At 43.7% G+C, this 15,407-nt stretch overlaps 1 protein-coding gene across 1 annotated transcript; it reads right to left on the bottom strand.

Annotated features, from left to right (window-relative positions):
- Positions 1-11,023: 11,023 nt before the first annotated feature.
- Positions 11,024-13,602, bottom strand: LOC118594910 (polyadenylate-binding protein 1-like). Its single transcript, XM_036205164.1, has one exon. The coding sequence runs from the start codon at positions 13,445-13,447 to the stop codon at positions 11,561-11,563; it is 1,887 nt and encodes a 628-aa protein (XP_036061057.1). The 5' UTR covers positions 13,448-13,602; the 3' UTR covers positions 11,024-11,560.
- Between the last annotated feature and the right edge of the window lie 1,805 nt (positions 13,603-15,407).

Here is a 15,407-nt window from a genome sequence, read left to right as displayed (position 1 = left end):
ATCACTCCATTAATCATTGCCTGTGGCCTGCAACAGGCTAGTTGCATAGAAAAGTGGGGTTATTGGTCATATAGCCTTTTGGAGGAAGGAATCTATGTAAGGAATTTACACTTGGAAACAGAAGAGGAGACATGGAAGACACAGCCATCAAGGGAAGAGTGCTTTGTGATCAAGTTGACGGTTGGAAGGGTCCTGGCCACTGGGTGCTTTGTGCTATGTCTTTGGATCTTTATTGTAAAAACAATAAACATTTTTAAGAAATATTAAACAGAGTGGGTGATTAGACAATATAACTCTTGCTGCTATTGGATACAATAACCTAAGAGTAAAGGATCCTGGTTAGAAGTCTCATTCATCAGAGAGAGTGGTGTCTACAGTAACAGGAATGGACCTATCTGGTACTGATGCAAAAAGCCAAGCATAGTGTTGGTTTTTGTTATGTTGGTGGCATTTGTGACTATTTAAATAAGCTTATAATTAAATAGGCATCTTTCAAGTATATCATTTATATCATTTTGCTATTTTCTTGAGTGCCACACATTGGCTATTTCACTAGATTTTTCTTTCATTTTTTTGTTAAAGCATTATCTTTAGAAGAATAGATTTTTGATTTAGAGTTTTGTTCAAGTAGCTTATGTATGTGTACATGTACACACACACACACACACACACACACACACACACACACGTACAGTATCTGTGGATATGCATGTGTGTGACATGTGTATATGCCCATGTGGGTGCACATGCATGTGGAGGCCAGATGTTGGCATCAAGGGTCTTCCCCCATAGCATCCCCACTTCAGTTTTTGAGACAGAGTCTCTCACTGAACTTGGAGTTCATGGATTTAGTTAGATAGGCTGGTCAAGGAACTTCAGGTATCTTCCTACCTCGATCCCCTCATCACTGGGGGTATGGGCACACACCACCATGCTTGGCTTTTTGCATTAGCACCAGGAACCTAAATTCAAGGTCCCATATTGGTGCAACAGTCACTTTAATGACAGAAGCATTTCCCCCAACTCCCTTTTATATGTTTTATAAGTTAGCCAATTGTGAGTGATTCAAAAATATAGGATGAACATTGTAATTCTATAAATGTCTCAAAGTAGCTAGAAAATCTATTTCTGTGAGTAAAATACTCCTAACACACATTTTAATCTAAGTTCCAGATCATGATGCACATTTGTGGGGGATTGAATGAGAATGACCTCCATAGGCTCACACAATTGAATACTTGATCCCCAGTTGGTGGAACTGTTTAGGAAGGATTAAGAGTTGTGGTCTTCCTGAAGGAGGTGTGTCACTGGGGTGGGCTTTGAGGTTTCAAAAGCCCATGCCAGATCCAGGTAGTGCCCCCTTTTTCTCTGCTTCCTATTTGGAAAACAGGATGTAAGCTTCTTACTGCTTTTCCAGCATCATGTCTACCTGCCTGCTGCCATGTCCTCAGCCATGATGGCAGATTCTAACTCTCTGAAACTGTGAGACCCAATCAATATTTTCTTTTATAAGTTGCTTTGGTCATGGTATCTTTTCACAGCAAGAGAAAATTAACCAAGCAAACATTTGAACCTATAGCTCTCAATGATTAACTCTGTCCACAGTGGCACTTGGAGTTGCTTTCTGATTCCCAACACAATGAACACTGTATGTAATTTTGCAATAAATAAGAATGTATTTCAAAGTAAAAGAAGTGTAGCCTTCAAGCTGGAGAAATAACATAATGTTGTCAGGTGTATGTAAATGTGGACAAGAACAAAGGTGTAAATGTAAACACTCATACACTCTCAGATATACAGACTCATGCCATGAGGTAAGGGATATTCCTTTCAGAGGGCATGAAGCAACTTAGTTTTCTGGTTACCTCTCAAAACAAACAAACAAACAAACAAAAACGGAGATCTGTGTCTTGACATCTTTCCTTGCTTCCTGTGAGGAATGGTGTCAATGAATGGCAGGATGACTGAACCTGACATTGATCCTGTGCAGGAATCAAGTCTCTGGTTTGCAGAACTACAGAAATCCTTTTCAACTCTGTCTTGCGATGTTGCCGTGTGAATGAACTACACATGCCATGCAGATGTGTCTAGGCCCATCTTCTGCATGCTGGCTGTTGGAAGTCTGCAGGAGGAAATACCTCCTTGATTAAATTCTCTGAGGCTGACATTTTTGCCTTTCAGCTTGCTGAGTGATTTCACATGTGCTTTTTGCAAAGTCAGAATTCTCTAGTAATCGACAGGACAGTTGTTTTCTGGCAAGATGAAGTTCTTTTTGCCACCAGGGTGGGGAAGTTATTTTAACTGTGTGAATAACAAGCGATTGGAGTTAGGAAGAGAGACGTGTTACCACTTGGTTGTTTAAAATATATTTTAGGTCAAATAATTCTGACCTGAGGAAAAAATTACACCATCACTGAATGAATTTCAGATTTTCATGGGTGGTTTGTTCCAGTCCTCCTTTTCCTAACGAACAGAACTAAAACAATTTTAAAAGATTTTAAGTCTCACATTCAGCAGACTCTGTCCATCCCCCACTCCACCTCTAGAACTCTGCATTTTTATGGAGGCATTATAAAGACATAACTTGCAGGTCTTATCCTTGGACTGTTTTTGCTGGATATGGCCCTGGGAAAAATATTGTCAAAAAATGCAGTCCTATTCTAGACCCACCCAGAATGACATAATATTAAGTATTTTCAATATTGGACAATGAAGCTGTTTTGAGAGCTCACAGCAGGTTTGAGTTTAGTTAAGTCCAATGTTTCCTTTATTTCTTGGTTCTAATTTCCCAGAGGCCTACTACTTTTGTGCTTAGCTTAAAACACAGCGTCCTTTTACCAACAAATGCTAGTTGGTGTATTTAAATCATTAATGGGCTCTGAAAGAAAGGCCAAATTTCAGACAGAGGTAACACATCACCTTTTTATTAGCTGGGAAATCTTGGGTAGTTTTGCAAATTGAGGACAGCAAAGATTCTCTTTCCTAGCATGGGTTCTGTGCTTTGGCCTCTAGCATGCCACATCATTTCTCTAAGCTCTCAGACATTCCCTAGCACTGTGTCAATTGGTAATGGCCAGGTTACAAACAGGGACATCAACTGGACAAATGAGAACAAGTGAGTCACCTGAGAAGCCACCCTAAAGGCTGTCTGAAGCTTGGTCATTTCTCACAGTTCTGTGTGAAAATGGAGTTCTCCTGTCCTCCTCATCTAAGCCCTTTGTTTGGAGGGTTAGCTAGTTTGGTAGTTTGAATGTAATTGGCCCCCCATAAGTCCATAGGGAGTGGCACTATTAGGAGATACAGCTTTGTTGGAGTAGATGTGGCTTTGTTGGAGGACATGTGTCACTGTGGAGCTGGGCTTTAGGAGGTCTCATATATGCTCAAGCCACACCCAGTATCTCAGTTCATTTCCTGTTGCCTTCAGATCAAGATGCAGTATTCTCAGCTCCCTCTCCAGAACCATGTTTGCCTGCATGCCACCATGTCCCACCATGATGATAATGGACTGAACCTCTGAAACTGAAAGTCACCCAATTAAATGTTTTCCTTTATAAGAGTTGGTATCTCTTCACAGCAAAAGAAATTCTAACTAAGATACCTAGATAGGGTAAGATGGCCTCGGCCTCGAAGAAACAGCTGAGCCACTCAATCCACAAGGTCTTTTATCTCAGTATTTTCCATACCCTGAACTACAGGAACCACAAGGGTAGGTGAAAGTATCAGGGCCCCCGCAAACTTGCTCAGAAGTCATGCAAGCCACTTCTGCCATAGTAATGGTTAAGACACAAGACCAGTTCAATGCAAGGCATGGGGAAACCAAACTCGCCTTTCTGTAGAATGATCCAGGCCCATCACACCAGTCAGCATTCTGGGAGTCAACAAACTTATATAGCTCCCCTACACACATACACCCTGACCACATAACTCCTAAGTGTCAGATCCCGGATTTGAACCTAGGCCTGTGTACCTGAAAAGCTCGTGTTCTGAATCACCATGCTTTGATGCTTCCAGAAGGTAGGGAACTACATCATTGTTAGCATTCCTGGGCATGATGTGCTGTCCTGAGAAAGGAAGGTGAGAGAGGCAGAGAAGCCACGACCTGTGATGTCTGAGTAGACTCAGATCTCAGACGTGGGTCCAGTTCCTTCCAAGAATGCAACTCATACTTGTACCAGGCTTTTTCATTTGGGCCACCAACAAGCTCCCAAATCATGACACAGACCTATTATTATTATTCTTGAATGCTTCGCACAGCTTAGGCATGTTTCGGGCTAGCTCTTTTAACTTAAATTAACCTGCTTCTCTTTCTCTATCTTTTGCCTCAGGGCTTATTACCTTTCTTACTTCTTGTACATTCTACTTGTACTACTTCTCTATGTCTGGCTGGTTGGCTTCTACCTGGCTTCTTGCCCCAGGTATATTCCTCCTTCTCTCTTCCTTCTTTTCTCGTGTGTCTTTTCTCTTTTTGAGAACCTAGATTTCTCCTCCTATTTATTCACTCTGCCTGGCAGTCTTACCTCTCTCTCTCCTGCCTAGCTATTGGCTTTTCATCTCTTTATTAGACCCACCAGGTATCTTATACAGGCAAGGCAAAACAGCTTTTTATAATTAAACAAATGCAACATAAACAAAAGTAACACACCTTTACAAAGTTAAAGTAATATTTGGCAGCATAAACAAATATAGCACATCTTGGCCTAGTTAAAATAATATTCTACAGTACATACTTGCCCCATAAGATATCTGGGCCCTGGCTGTCTTCCCCACCCTTCCTTGAGTACAGTTTTATTATACGAAACAATTTCTCCTCAGTGCTGTGGACATGCACTATTCTTTGTCCTGATGTTCCCATATTCTGGCTTCCTGCTCTTCCTGAATTGGTGTTCAGGTCACTTGCCACAGTTTGGAGTTTGAGAGATCCTTGTTCTAAATTATCTCAAGATGTGAAAGTCATTGAGACCCTTCAGGGAGCCTCTCTGAGGTCAAGACTATTTTTGTAATACTGGGATACTATTGGCTTTTCTTCACTATTCTCTAACACTCTAACACATAAGATAGAGATTTCCAGAAGCTTCATGGTAAATGTAATTGCAACAGATTGTTTCAGAAGCAAATACGAAAACTCCCCTATTTTCTACTATTGCATGTAGCAAATGATAATTTGCAAAAATTAATACTGGGAATAGGATGGTTGCTTAGCATGCCTCCAGTTGTGCGGTATAACTGTTGCTTTTCTAGAGAGAGGGAACTGAAGAACAGCCTATACCTCTGATACAATGGAAGACATTTGTGGCACCTTGAGTCCAATCTCTAGAACCATGAAAAAAGGCTTAAAAGTGTAAAGTAATACCAATTTTGTTATTCCTTGTGATCTTAGAAATAAACATTTTTGTTAAAATGCTACTTAGCTTGGCATGCTTGCTATGATTTTTAAGACAGATTATTACACAAAATTTTAAAAGTCTCAGTAAGTTTCTTATATGATGGCTATCTATCAAGAAATACATACAACTGAAAGCCCTTTGGAATCCTCAATAATTTAAACCAGAGTTTGCAAGCAAAGAGTTGACACCGAGTGTTTCATTGTCATCTTATCTTACCAGTGTGTTTTCCAGGCTGCGGCTATGCCTGGGCCATTTCCCATATTCTCTGGGTCCTCAATATGGAGCAAACTCACCTCCAGATTCCTGATAATCCCTGCCTACCAGGGGTATGGCAGTGTTCAGCACTGTCAGTCACACAGTATCCTAATTAGCTGGTGGGTCTCCCTCCACAGTTAAATGTTAAGGTGCAGCCTCCCTTTGTGTGGTATAACTGTTGCTCTTCTAGAGAGAGGCGGAGCTGAAGACCAGCCTGTACCTCTGATCCAATGGACAACATTTGTGAGATGATACAGGCAACCAGAAACTGTTTTTCTGCTACTCTGTCTTGTCAATAGTCTGCCAGTCATCTTGACTCATCTTTTCAAATACCTGTTTTCTGAAAAAGGAGGTCCCTCACATTTGAGTGACATTCTGAACTTTGTGGGCTTTTGTTTCCCTTAGTTTTGAAGTGTTTTCAGTAACTCATTATGCAAACTCTGCTGAGCACTCAAGTACTTCCATCCCCTTGCTCTCAGTGCTCCAGGTGAATGCCCCACTGCCTCTGCCCACAGGTCATTTTTTGCAGAGTAACGAAGGCAGCGAGTTCCTAGGTTTGTTAGTAAATGGCTCTTCATGAAGAAGAAATGCTTGTCTGTCCAATTATAACACCTCAAACAGCAGAAATAAGTGCCTATGTCCTTAAATTTCCCAGTTTCTCTACAGATGAGATTGTGTGGTTCATTTGTTTGGATCTCATCTATCATAGTAAATCCATGGTTGCTGAGCACTTAGACTGACAGACTTTAGGGAATATGCCACCATGCTCTCTTTGCACTCAAGATGTATAGACCCCTGTGAGGCCACTATGTTACCCTCTGTGCCTTAAAATATAAGGAGATGGGGCTCCCAGATGTCTGGGTGCAGCTAGGAAGCAGGTGTTGAGACAGGGAGGGAACCTGTGTCATGCTCAACATCCTCTTCTTAGCCATTATGCTCTGTGAGTCTCTCAAAGTCAAAGTCAACTTGGTTAAGGAAAGAAATTCTCCAGAACAGAGTTGAAGTCACAGGGAGCTGGAAGGGGGGGGGGAGTTAAGCTCGCTTCAGAGGCTTATTTTAAAAGGAAAGCCAGGAAATGAAACCCATCTGTGCAACGAGAAAACAGACACAATTTCAACTTTGTCCTAGACCCTTCAATCACACCTGGTGGTCAACAGTGTACAAAGACAGGCAAACACTTCATAAGTAGCTGGTACAACTTAGGGATGTTGTGAGATGTCTGACAGCTGTGAATGAGTTTAGGGACTCATCAAGTTAGACACATCTTCCTTTTGCCTGCGAGGACTATCCATCCTTCGACTTTAAAATGTCATGACCATTCCCAGAGGGTAGGAGATGATGGGAAAGCTGGGGCTCCAGATGTGTCAACAGCAGGTGTAGCATCCTCTGGAACACTGGAACAGGAGTGAGAGGATTTCCCTCAGGGCTACACTCCAGGTGCTCTGGGAGGGGATGAGGCCAAAAGTGCCTTGTCATTTATCAGGGTGCCAAAGCTAGCCAGGTGCTCGCAGCGGGAGTTGACCGTTGCAAATATGCCCTTTAGCAACCTTCTGATTACTGATAAAAATTTGGCTAGCCACCACTCCCAGGTAGCGTGGGATCTTGGCATAGACGAGGCTTTTCTGGAGGCATGCTTCTTACCTAATTTGAATGGATTTCGTAGATTACTTCCTAGCAATAATGTGAGGGGATTCAATGCACTGTTAAAAAGTCTCTGACCAGAACAGCTTGCTTGTTGCTCGGGAAGCTAATATTAGAGACGGGAAACAGACTTTTGTCATTCTAAACCCATGTACTTAATTATCTCCACCCTAAATCAGTTCCAGAAACAGACCAAATGAAAGTACACAAATCTGGCCAATGTCAGAGGCTGACCAGAAGGTGGGGAATTCCGTGTATTACAACCTTCTCCTATCAGCGTCTCTTACCTCCTCCTGCCTCCTGGTCTAGGAAGGCAATTCAATCACCAGCGTCCATTATATGCAAGAAAACTATTTGCCCAGTGCTTTTAAAACAGTGATACTTGTGAGGGTCTTTCTGGGATTCTGACTTCTGGGCAGTTTTATATAACCTTGTAGCTTTTAAAATATTAAAAACCCTTAATGAAAGGCAGAATGTGTACATCTTTTGCTCCTCAAGTGGGTGGTAAGGTCAGAGCTGGATGCTTACCCATCACTTTAATGCCATCAGCCCAAGTATATTGAAAGTAAACAAGTAAGTAACATTGTAAACAACAACAAACAACTACAGGGTGCTACATTTCCCACGGGTGCAACAGTACAGCCACCTCCCCTAAAAGGCAAGAGTATATATATTATCCTCATTTGACATGCAGTCTACAGTGCAGCCTCTCAGCTGGGGAACACCATCCACCATCCTTCCTGCAATGGCTGAAAAGGTGCCAGACACTTGTAGGCTGTACAAGCATCTTTGCAATTTGTGTTTTGCCTCTTATCTATCTTCTTCCTCTCAGGGCCTCTCCTCCCTCTCTGAGTCTGAGTCGTCTGCCTTCTGCTCTAAATTCACTAGCTGCCACGAAGGTACACAGGAGAATCAATCTCTCTCTCTCTCTCTCTCTCTCTCTCTCTCTCTCTCTCTCTCTCTTGGTTTTCAGAGACAGGGTTTCTCTGTGTAGTTTTGGTGCCTGTCCTGGATCTCGCTCTGTACACCAGGCTGGTCTCGAACTCACAGAGATCCACCTGGCCCTGCCTCCTGAGCGCTGGGATTAAAGGCGCTCACCACCACCACGTGGCTGGAGAATCATTTTTACATTCACTTCTGACATTGTCATTTACTTTCCGGTTTGGCAGTTGATGTGGGATCATTATTTTATTTCCACCAATTCACCTGGGCTCTAAAATACGCTGGCCATTTCTCTACTAGCACCTATGTCCAAATCTATGATACCTGTGGACAGTTCTGTCCTCTGTCCCTTTTGACTACTTTTGTGCCTCTGTACCCAAAGCCCAGATATAGCAGCTTTGTCTGTCTTCTTCCTGGACCCCTTTCCCAGCCAGGCTTCTTGTATTTTTAAATTTAGTTTGAGTTTTGTTTTGAAGTGATGAGTAGCATTTTTCAAATTTTGTTTACTAATTTTAAATCTGTTCATAGTCTTAATGAGAAAACATTACTTGGTCCCAGGGGACAGCTTTGGGAAGGAACTTGCGGGGGCCATTCATGCCACTGGGAGTTATAAGGCAGTAAACCCCAAGCCCCGAAGAACAGATAAAATGGTGAACACAATACTGTAAGCAGACCAATGTCTCAAGGACCTCCAGGAGCTGTTTGAGGTCTTCTAAAAAAAAAAAAAAAGAACAAAAAAGTAAGTTTCCATCTGGATTACATGTGCCTGTGCATGCTCAGTTGTCCCCTTGTATATGACTGTGCGGCTAACAAAAGTATATGCAGATCACAGGATACCTAACTCTATTGAATTAGTTACTTCTCTCCCTACTGTGACTATATACCTGAGAAAAGCCACTGAAGGAAACCAAGTTTCTTTGGTTTCTCTCTTCTGTTGGAGGGTGTAGTCCATCGTAAAGCAGAGGGATGCTTCTGGGGAGTGGGAGGCAGCTGGTCCCTTTGCCTCCAGTTTTGGGAAACAGAAAGAGACAAATGGTGATACCTCAGCTCACTTTCTCCTTGTTACCCAGTGGGAACCCCCAGCCCGCAGGATGTGCAATCCACATTCTGGATGGATCTTCCTTCTCCAGGTAAATGTCTCCAGTGACATAATAAGAAATGCTCTCAAAGACATAACCAGAGGGGTGTGTGTGTGGGGGGGGGTGTCCTGGGTGAATTCAAATCCCATGACAGTTAACCATCACAATGTCAAACATCATCTGGGAAACGTATAGGAAAATTCCAACTGACCCAATTGATGGCAGCCATTTGATTGGATCTGCCACTTACTCTACCAAACCTTGATTCTCTCTCCTGCAAGAAAAATAGCCTCCTGCTGTGGATATCGCTCTGTATAAATAAAATGCTGATTGGCCAGTAGCCAGGCAGGAAGGTATAGGCAGGACAAGCAGAGAAGAAAATTAGCATGTAAAGGCAACAGGTAAAGCCATGGAACATGTGGCGACATATAGATGAACAGAAATGGGCTGAGTTTAAGTGTAAGAGCTAGACAGTGGTAGGCCTGAGCTAATGGCCAATCAGTTTAATTAATATAAGCTTCTGAGTGATTATTTTATAAGTGGTTGTGGGGTCCGTGGGGCTGGGCAGGACTGGAGAAAACCTCAGCTACAATCTCCCTATGGATAATGTCTTAAATACATTACTGTATATGGATTTTTCAGCATTAAGTGATGAAGGCTCTCCAAAAGCAGAATGGTAGATGTCATATATTAAGTATATACTATGGCCCAGAAAAAGAGCCAAATGTTCTATATTTCATGTGTCATCTCAGCTATGAGGCACCTAGTCACCACCCGAACACCCTGTTGCTATGCTCTATGACCCTAGTAGGCTTAAAAGCATGAGGATCAGAAGACAGACTCCTGAAAGGGCCCCCATAAAGGCCTAGGATCACTTAACAAATGCAAGATAATAGTCCAACTGTTCATGGGAACGCTCTTGCTTCACTTGAATACCAAATTTGTATTCTCATTCTCTCTCTCTCTCTCTCTCTCTCTCTCTCTCTCTCTCTCTCTCTCCCCCTCTCTCTCTCTTCTCCATCCTCTCTCCCTCCCTCCCTCCCTCTCTCCTCTCAGCCTCTACTACCTTAAAGGCCCCACCTCTCCCAGAGCCTCTGGCCTGGATCCTTAGTTCACTCTCCTTCTCTGTCTTTGCCCATGCCGTCACTCAGTGATTTCTCCTCAGCCATGTTGCTGTTGTACACCATTTGTTCCCAGCACCAATGCTGATTCCAAGCAAATGATGATTTAAATGATGATTTACACGTTGGACAGTGATTAGTGAGTATGTATATGAATGTGTCTTAATAGGACTATATCTGTAGCAGCGTCTGTATCTGTGATCTGTTACTTGCAACTGTTCTTTATTCTTGTGTTTTCTTAACCTCATTTAAATATCCACCCTCCTATGCCTGCCATTTCAGCATCTGCTCCAGCCTCCCCACTGGATAAAGGGAGGAGATGGCTCTTCTGTGCCTCCTTCCTCCCATCAGTGAAGGCAGCAAGAACTAAGCTGTGTCCTTCCATCTCCTGTTGCCTCAGTTTCCCCGATTGGATTTTTCACCTCAAAGGAGGCAAGTCATGGGCCCTGAAAGGTCATGATCAATGGCTTCCATTCCTTGAAAAATTGCATGCTGCATAAAGACAACATGCAGCCAACTTGGGGGTTTTATACCATCAGTGTGCAAAGTAACAGTCTCCCCACCCTGAATGCATATTATTTGACACCAGATCAAATCATCTAGTTGTTCTTTATTCTAACATACAGTTTAATATAGAGAAATACAAAGAAAATGATAGAGCACATTCTCCCTACCTAAATAATTTCTGGTATTTTTTTCACTGTGTAAGTTTTTATTAAAGCAAGAATTTTATAATTCAAATTATGGTTCCTTGCCCAGCGATCAATTCTGCGGTTAGAACTGACATCTTGAGCTACTCAACAATAAAGAATTACAAAATTAAAGGAATGCTTTAAATGTTTCTACTCTGCTGAAAATGCTTTTCCTGGGGTCCACAAAACATGGGTTTGTAGATTATACTATTTCTAAGGGATTGTGGTGCAGATTTTAAATCAGTCCAGGCCTAACAATAGACCTGACATTTGCTCGGTACATAGACTTCAAAGTTTCCTTTCCTTTTTTATTTATTTTATATTTTACCATTTTTTTATAATATTTAAGTTTTTTTTCAATGTTTAGATATTTTTCTTCTGCAAAGTGTGAGTTTCCTTTTCGAGATCTCTGATTAGTTTAAATAGTTGGGACACCAGATGCACTACTAACAGCCTTCTTTCTGGACAGCCTCTTTAGCTTGGTGGGCTTGGAGTAAGGCCACTGCTTCATCAGCCTTGGAGCGCAGAGACTCCGGAGACTCGAGCATATGAAGTGGTTCTGAGTTATCAATCTCCAGCAACATGCCCGTGATCTTCCCAGCAAGAGTTGGGTGCATGGCTTGAAAGAGAGGGAACAGCCTTTCACCCAGCATTTGCTTTTGCTCTTGGGGAGTAGTTACCAGCATGGAAGCAGTCCATGGTTCCTGATCCTGCACCTGAACAGCAGGCTGCTGCGCTAGCTGTGCATTAAGATGTTGCTGGGGATTCTGGACTCCCGAGGTGTTTTTGTACTGTGGAACCGAGCTAACAGGAGTAGTTGCTACAGAAGCTGCGTCGGCAGGACATTGACCCATTGTCTGTGCTGATGTGTTAGTAATGCGGTGTGCGGACACGGCTTGAGGCGCATGTGAAGGACCTGGTCTTACAGTGCTAAATGATGATCTAGGAGCAGCTGGGTGGATAGCACCAGACACATTTGTAAATGGATGAGGCCTGGCAGCCTGAGCAGTCCAACGAGTACTTGGCCTTGGTTGAGTAATCTGGCTAGGGCAGCATGGCGTGCAGTTCTGAGTCTGCCGGACAGTGGCCACGGAGTAACCTGAAGGTGCGGGTTGGTAGGGGTTCATCACAGGGTTGGGCACAGCTCGTATACTTGCCATTCTCTGCATATACTGGTTAGTGAGGTGAGCATGGCGCTCTTCTTTGCGCTGGGCTAAAGCTACATACAGTGGCTTCCTGGCCACAATTCTTCCGTTCATTTCAGAAACTGCTTTGGTGGCTTCTTCAGGGGAGGAGAAACACACAAAACCAAACCCTTTACTGCGACCACCCTCCATCATAACCTTTGTACTGGTGATCGTTCCAAACGGAGAAAATTCTTTCTGCAGACGCTCATCGTCGATACCATCGTCAAGATTTTTCACGTAAAGGTTAATACCGTGGTATCTGATGCTCCTGTCTTGTGTCATCTGTTCAAATTTGCCCTTAAGTTCTGTGTGCCGGTCCACTTTTTTCTGAGCTCGACCAACATAAATGTGTTTTCCATTGAGCTCTTTTCCGTTCATCTCATCCACCGCTTTCTGCGCATCTTCATGCCGCTCAAAGCTGACAAACCCGAAGCCTTTGGATTTCCCACCTTCATCGGTCATGACCTTCACACTTAAGACCTGTCCAAACCTACCGAAGAGGTCATTCAGGGTCTCATCATCCATGTGGTCCCCGAAGTTCTTGATGTAAACGTTGGTGAACTCCTTCGTCCTCGCTCCAAGCTCTGTTTCTCGTTCTTTCCGAGACTTGAACCGTCCAACAAAAACTTTTCGATCATTCAGAAGCATCCCGTTCATTTTCTCAATAGCTCTTTCGGCTGCCTCCTCTGTTTCAAAATGTACAAACCCATGGCCTTTAGAGCCGTTCTCGTCACAAACCACCTTGCAGGAAAGGATGTTGCCGAAAGCAGAAAATGTATCATACAGCGCTTTGTTATCAATGGTTTTGTTCAAGTTTTTAATGAACACGTTGCCTACTCCACTTCTGCGTAGCGACGGATCACGATGAGACCACATGATGCGGACCGGCTTGCCCTTGATGACATCAAAATTCATGGTGTCCAAAGCGCGCTCTGCATCGGCAGGCTGCTCGAAGTTCACGGAAGCGTAGCCCAGGGAGCGGCGGGTGATCACGTCCCTGTACACCCGGATGGAAAGGATGGGCCCGGCCGAGCTGAACTTCTCATAAAGCATAGCCTCAGTCACATCCGGATGCAGGTCCCCCACGTAGAGCGAGGCCATGGGGCAGCCTGGGGCGCTGGGGTTCATCTGGGCACCGCTGCCCATGGGGCAGCAGGCTGCCACCTTCCTGCGAGAGGAGCAGGGCCAGCGCTAGGCTGGAGTGGAGGCAGAGGCAGAGCAGGCAAGCGCAGAGGGTCAAAAACCAAGGGGATGGAAACCTCCCCAACGGCCTCAGAGCCCCGGAACCTCAGCAACTGCGCGTGCGCAGAGTGAGTGGTGCGCGCGCAGGCTGGAGAGCTGGGTTGGTAGGCATGTAAGTGTGGGCCAGCTGGATCCTGCTAGGAGTGAGTGGACAGGTGAGCCTCAGATACCTCACCTCATTATTTTATAAAAGAAGAAAATACCGAAATTAAAAGCCTATCGCAGGGGAGATGCTGACTTTTTTAAGTCTGCAGAATCAAGAAAATTTAATTTTTTTTATTGTGTTTTATTTTTGTCTTTTGTGTGTTGAGGCTTATTCTTTTTTTTTTTTTTTTAAGATAGGTTCTCAGTCTGCAATTCAGTGTGTCCTGGAACTCACCACATAGACCAGACTGTGAATTCATAGTGATCTGCCTACCTTAGCCTATAAGAGCTGAAGATACTTGTAGATAATACATGTATGTTCCAAGGCCATGAGGCACTCTGTACTCTGAGCGCTAATCATCAGGCAGAGGAGACACTTTTGGTACTTTTCAAAATAGAGTGTTTACTGGATAATGTTTCCATTCTCATTTTTCGCTAGCATGTTTTTAGAACAATGAATGTATTGTACAAGGCCATCCTTTGTTAGGAGACGTTGCACTTCATTTTGACTGTTGCTAGTAAGGACAGATTGGAGAATAGGAAGTAAACAGATCCCTTAAGACTGTATAGCACACTGGTAAATGTCCTGTGGACCAGTTCTGTTTTCCCCAAAAGACAGTCACCACAAACTGTGCTGATAATGGCTCTTTCTTTCTCACAGAGACAAATCATCTAATGCCCAGAATCAGTCCAGATCTATAAATTAGAGTCCTGTGAAGTGACAGGTAAAAGCACTTGTCATTGCAAGCCTAACAGCCTGAGTTCAATCCCCAGAACCTATGGTAAAAAGAGAGAACTAACTCCCAAAGGTTGTCCACTAATCCCCACACACATACCGTGGCATGCGCATGAGTGCACACACACACACACACACACACACACACACACACACACACACACGTATGCACACATGCACACCATACATAGACACATCAATGATTAAAAAAAACTTTAGAGAATTATAAATCAGTTGTTTGCCTCGTGGTCCCTGTGGATCAGGGAAAGAAAGACTGGAAGGAAAGAAAAAGACAACCAATGTGATGGACCTTTATGGAGTTGCTGCCTAGGTTGGACTTCTGATGCTCCATACCCCCAGGCCTTCCTCAGCATTGATGTGAAAAGTATTTCCAAAGGAGAAAGAGGAGAAGCCTATGTCTACAGCCATTTCCATTGGTCAATGGGGGCTGCAGGCATTCATCCCCACACAGCCCGTGTAGAATGGGTTCCTTGTGATGCTCCATGTCAGAGCACTAGGGAATCTCTGAGCCTTAGCTGAGTCCCCTGCCATAAAGATGTTGACCAGAGCTTGGGGGGCTCATCATACACTCCACTGGGGCAGGATCTGGTTCCAAACTAATCAGGTTGTTGGCAGAATCAGCTCTTTGCAGGACATCAATACAGCCTCCCTTTCCTACTGGACAGCAACAGGAGGCTTCCCCAGGTTCTCTGCACTTTGTGCAGGCAGAGCAAGCATAACAGCATGCTTCTTCAAAAAGCAGCAAGGGGGAATTCCCTTACAACTACCAGTATTGTAATCAGAACTATTCTGTAACCTTGCCATATCCCACTGATGGGAAAGCAATGAGCCACAGGTCCTATCCACATTCAGCAGGGTTGCATAGGCTTGAACTTGAAGAGCAAAGAGTCCCAGGGTCACCTTAGAATGTGGCTGCCTTTGTGACTATGAAGACACAGAGGTATCAGGTCAACACGAGTGGCA

The sequence above is a fragment of the Onychomys torridus genome, chromosome 13 (assembly GCF_903995425.1).
Source record: "Onychomys torridus chromosome 13, mOncTor1.1, whole genome shotgun sequence".
Classification (NCBI taxonomy): Eukaryota; Metazoa; Chordata; class Mammalia; order Rodentia; family Cricetidae; genus Onychomys; species Onychomys torridus.
The sequence above is the reverse complement of the archived record's forward strand: the minus strand, read 5'-3'. Positions and strand labels throughout refer to the sequence as shown.

What these genes read in the sequence shown, in the direction of transcription:
- LOC118594910 (XM_036205164.1), bottom strand. Translation starts at nt 13,447, where the DNA reads ATGGGCAGCGGTGCCCAGATGAACCCCAGCGCCCCAGGCTGCCCCATG.